Raw genomic sequence first — 4,482 nt, 5'->3', positions numbered from 1 at the left:
GGAGGGGACCACAAAATCTGCAAAGGATGGAAGCAATTTTCGTGGGAAAGAGAAAATGGACAGGTACGGGCCTATGGGTGTGGAAATACCTCATCCTGACAGAACTTGCAACCACAAGGGAATTAATGGGAAGGCAATGGGTGGCTCTGCTAGCGGCATGGCCCCAATAAAAGCTATTGACACAAGCTACGATTCACAATTAATCATCTCTAAAGCAAAGCGTAGAAGATCAAATCATGGGTCGCTTTTAATAGCGGGTCAAGAAGAAACGGATAATTCAACCCAATTGGAGAATATAGATGCCCCAAAAAATAGACTAGCGGTGGGACCTGTGAATCAGGCCCACCGAAGTCAATGAATTGCCTTAGCTGGAACTGTCGTGGTTTAGGCCATCCACGCACAGTTCAAGTTCTTGCAGAGTTGGCCAAGCAGCATAATCCTGGTTTTATTTTTCTAATGGAAACGTTGTGCTATAGGGAGAAGTTAGATAATCTGAAAATCCAGCTGGGTTACACGGGTTTGTTTGTTGTGGATAGAGTGGGTAGGAGTGGTGGGCTTGCTTTATTTTGGAAGCCCAATTACAAGGTTTAGCTTCTTAAGTATGAGAAAACTTTTATTGATGTGTCTATAGAGAATTTAGAGGGGAAACAATGGCGGGTCACGGGTTTCTACGGTTTCCCAGAATCTTCCCGTCACCATGAAGCTTGGAACTTGATGTGATCTCTTTCCTCCTTTTCGTCTTTACCCTGGGTGTGTCTTGGAGATTTCAATAATCTCCTCCACTCAAGTGAGAAACGGGGGAAGCATGCCCACCCAATTTAGAAACTGCGTGGGTTTCAGAAAGCAGTAACGGACTCAGGGCTTTTTGACTTGGGCATGAGTGGGTATCAATTCACTTGGGAGCGCTCAAGGGGATCTGAAGATTGGGTTGAGGAGAGACTCGATTTTGCCCTTGCTTCTAACGCCTGGTTTCATCTTTTCCCGAAAGCTAAGGTTAGTAGTTTGGAAGCTGCTTGCTCTGATCATCTTCCAATTTTTCTTAACCCCGATCCTGTGGTGAGCTATCCGAGGAATAAAAAGTTTTGGTTTGAGAATAATTAGCTCCGCGAGGTTGATTGTGTTGAGATTGTGAAAGGTAGTTAGAGTTCTTCGGTTGGGATGCCAATTCAAAGCAAAATTGAGGTTTGTGGTTCAGCGCTTCTTCATTGGGGAAACCATTTCTCTCGGGATTTTAGAGCTCGCATTCTAGATTATAAGAAGAAAATGGCTTCACTGCGGGGTAAGCATGACTCGGCTAGCGTGGATTGTTTCTTTGAAACTCGGAAACGCTACAACGAGCTTCTCCATAGCCATGAAACCTTCTGGAAACAGAGGGCCAAGTCCAATTGGCTTAGAGAAGGGGATATGAACTCGAGATACTTTCACGCCATGGCTTCAGCTCAGAAGAAGCAAAATGCAATTGGTAAGCTCCGAAATAGCCAGGGACAGTGGTGCACAAATCCGGAAGACATTAACGAGATAATCACCAATTACTTCACTCAGATTTTCTCTACTGAAGGTGGCTTTTGTGGTGAGGCCCTCCAGTGGGTGGAACCTTCGATTTCAGCTGAGCAGAACCTCACTCTCCTGGAGAACTTCAATAAAGCAGATGTTCGAGAAGCCATTTTCAGCATGCATCCAGATAAGTCCCCTGGTCCCGATGGTATGAACCCCGCCTTTTTTTAAAATTTTTGGTCTATTGTTGGGGATGATGCATTTGCTGCGTGCTTGAATTTTATTCACAATTGTGAATTTCCTGCTGGCGTGAATGAGACCCTCCTAATCTTGATTCCTAAAACTCCCAACCCGAATCATGTTACTGAATTTCGGCCTATAGCTTTATGTAATGTTATCTACAAAATTGTTGCTAAAATGTTAGCTAGTCGGCTAAAATCGATCTTAGGGTCTATTATCTCGAAATCCCAAAGTGCTTTCATTCCAGGTAGATCTATCACGGATAATGTTATGATTTCGGCTAACGTTATGCACTACTTGAAGAGGAAAAGACAGGGTAGGGAAGGGGCTACGGCCCTTAAAATTGACATGTCAAAAGCTTATGATAGAATTGAGTGGAATTTTTGTCTTTTATTATGCTCAAGATGGGGTTCAGTTCTGATTTTGTTAACATGATTATGTTATGTGTGTCCACTGTAACTTACAAAATCCCTAGCAATAGCCTGGAAATAGGCCCCATTGTTCCTAGTCGTGGTCTTAGGCAAGGGGACCCGTTATCGCCTTATCTTTTCATTATTTGTGCCCAAGGTCTTAGTTCGCTTATCAATCACTACGAGAGAGCAGGTCTGATTCATGGGATCAGAATTGCTCGGGGGGCTGCATGTTTAACTCACATTTTCTTTGCTGATGACTGCTTCCTATTTTTCAAAGCTAGTGATCAAGAAGCCCACGTAATGAAGGCTGCCTTAACCTTGTATGGGGTTGCGTCGGGTCAGCGAGTCAATTTCAACAAATCCTCTATCTCCTTTAGTGTTAACACCATCACAGAGGTTGAGCTTTCGATCTGCAGTATCCTTGGGGTGCGGGGCACAGTAAACCATGGCAACTATTTAGGGCTTCCCTCTTTCATTGGCAGAAGTAAGTCAGCTGTGTTTAGATACATTCGAGAGAGAGTTTGGAAGCGGTTGCAGGGGTGGAACTAAAAGCTGCTGTCTCATGCAGGCAAAGAAATTCTTCTAAAAATAGTAGCTCAAGCGTTGCCCATCTATGTGATGAACGTTACCTCCTACCCATGGAGTTTTGTAGAGAGTTAGAGAGGATGATGAACTCCTTTTGGTAGGGAAGAAAAGGGCCGGGCAGTGGAGGTATCATTTGGATGAAATGGGAGAGGATGTGCAAACCAAAGACTCATGGGGGCATAGGATTTAAAAGATTGCATGCGTTCAATGTTGCAATGCTTGGTAAACAAGGCTGGCGTCTTCTAACCAACCCCAATATTCTGGTAGCTCGCCTCTTCAAGGCTAGATACTACTCCAACACCTCGTTTGTGGAGGCTCGACTGGGAAGCAACCCTAGTTATGTTTGGCGTTCGATTTTGACTGCCCATCCAACCATTATTCAAGGAAGTCGTATTCAGATTGGAGGGGGTCGGCAATCCGTTATTGGAAGTGACCCTTGGCTACCAGACGAGGACAACGGTTTCATCTCCTCGACCATTCCAGCAAATATCACCTCTGCAATAGTTGATAGTCTCGTGGTACCTAACCAGCGCAAATGGGACTATGATGTGGTGACAGACATCTTCAACAAGTAGGGATCGTGAACTTATTTTTCGAATTTCTCTAGGCTCACGGCGGGATGTTGATACCTGGTACTGGCTGCCTGACTCTAAAGGCCTGTACACGGTTAGAAGCTGCTATAGAATGCTAGACTCAAGGCTCTCTCCCCCCTGCAGCAGCGCTTGGCGTAAATTATGGCAGCTCCATGTTCCTGCAAAAGTCAAGAACTTCCTCTGGCGAGCTATGGCCAATGTCATCCCAACTTCAGATAATCTGCTGCAACGTCGAGTTGAGGTACAAACGCTATGCCCTATTTGTCACTCTTCCTCAGAATCTATTTTTCATATCTTGGTGTCTTGCCATTTTGCTAAAGCCTGCTGGATTTCCTCTGTATTTGGTTTCAATGGGACTTGTTTGAACTTTGCTCAATGGCTGGAGGAGTTGTTTGGCCGTTGTAATCTTGAGGATTGTAGTTTGGCTGCTATGATTTGTTGGGGCCTGTGGTTGAATAGAAATAACAAGGTTTGGAAAGGTGTCAATGGGAGGGTCCAGTCAATGTTGAATGTGGCTGGTCAAAGCTTATTCTTTTGGCAGCAAGCTCGTAAGAGTGGTTTTTTTCCCCCTTCAGTGCCTGTTTCTTTAGCTCATGGTTCTGTTTACTGGAAAAAGCCTAGTTCTGGGTGGCACAAATGCAATGTTGATGCTGCTCTTGTTAGATAAGAGGTTTGATTAGCTTTGGGGCTGTAATTCGTTCAGCTGGAGGTGATTTTATCGAGCAAAAAGCGACATCCTCCCCGGTAGATTTGACCCTCGTGAAGCTGAAGCTCTAGGTGTTAAGGAGGCTCTCAGCTGGCTTAAGAAATTCTCTTTTAAGTCTGTTGTGTTAGAAATGGATAGCTTGCTAGTTTTTAATGCTTTACATGATAAGCTTGAGTATCCAAATGGTTTTGGCTCTATTATTGCTGACTGTAGAGCCTTGGCTCAATCCTTAGGAGAAGTGGCATTCTCGTTTGTTCGTAGATTTGCGAACTCCGCTACCCACACTATTGCTCGGGTGGGGAGTTCTATGTCAGGTTCGAGAGAGTGGAATCTTGTTCCTCCTCCCTGATTATGTAATTCCTTGGCTGTTTAATGAAATTTCTTCCTTTAAAAAAAAACATTTGAAAAAGAAAAAAGACTGCTAATTAAGAAGAAAAGATCTTAACAATCA

The 4,482-nt window shown here is 44.2% G+C and overlaps 1 protein-coding gene across 1 annotated transcript; it reads left to right on the top strand.

Moving 5' to 3' along the window:
• Window positions 1-473: 473 nt before the first annotated feature.
• Window positions 474-4,415, top strand: LOC127899993 (uncharacterized). Its single transcript, XM_052434218.1, has 3 exons — window positions 474-1,702; window positions 2,425-2,631; window positions 2,716-4,415. Exons 1-3 carry the CDS (start codon window positions 1,159-1,161, stop codon window positions 2,805-2,807), a joined length of 843 nt encoding a protein of 280 aa, XP_052290178.1. The 5' UTR covers window positions 474-1,158; the 3' UTR covers window positions 2,808-4,415.
• Window positions 4,416-4,482: the final 67 nt, after the last annotated feature.

This window comes from Citrus sinensis, chromosome 9 (assembly GCF_022201045.2).
Source record: "Citrus sinensis cultivar Valencia sweet orange chromosome 9, DVS_A1.0, whole genome shotgun sequence".
Taxonomy (NCBI): domain Eukaryota; kingdom Viridiplantae; phylum Streptophyta; class Magnoliopsida; order Sapindales; family Rutaceae; genus Citrus; species Citrus sinensis.
This window is presented reverse-complemented; position numbering and strand designations above follow the sequence as displayed.

Excerpts from the sequence above, each read along its gene's own strand:
- LOC127899993 (XM_052434218.1), top strand. The coding sequence starts at position 1,159 with ATGCCAATTCAAAGCAAAATTGAGGTTTGTGGTTCAGCGCTTCTTCAT. Across the intron at positions 1,703-2,424 it reads TAAGTCCCCTGGTCCCGATG|CTAGTGATCAAGAAGCCCAC; the intron begins GTATGAACCCCG and ends TATTTTTCAAAG. Across the intron at positions 2,632-2,715 it reads TCCCTCTTTCATTGGCAGAA|GCAAAGAAATTCTTCTAAAA; the intron begins GTAAGTCAGCTG and ends TGTCTCATGCAG.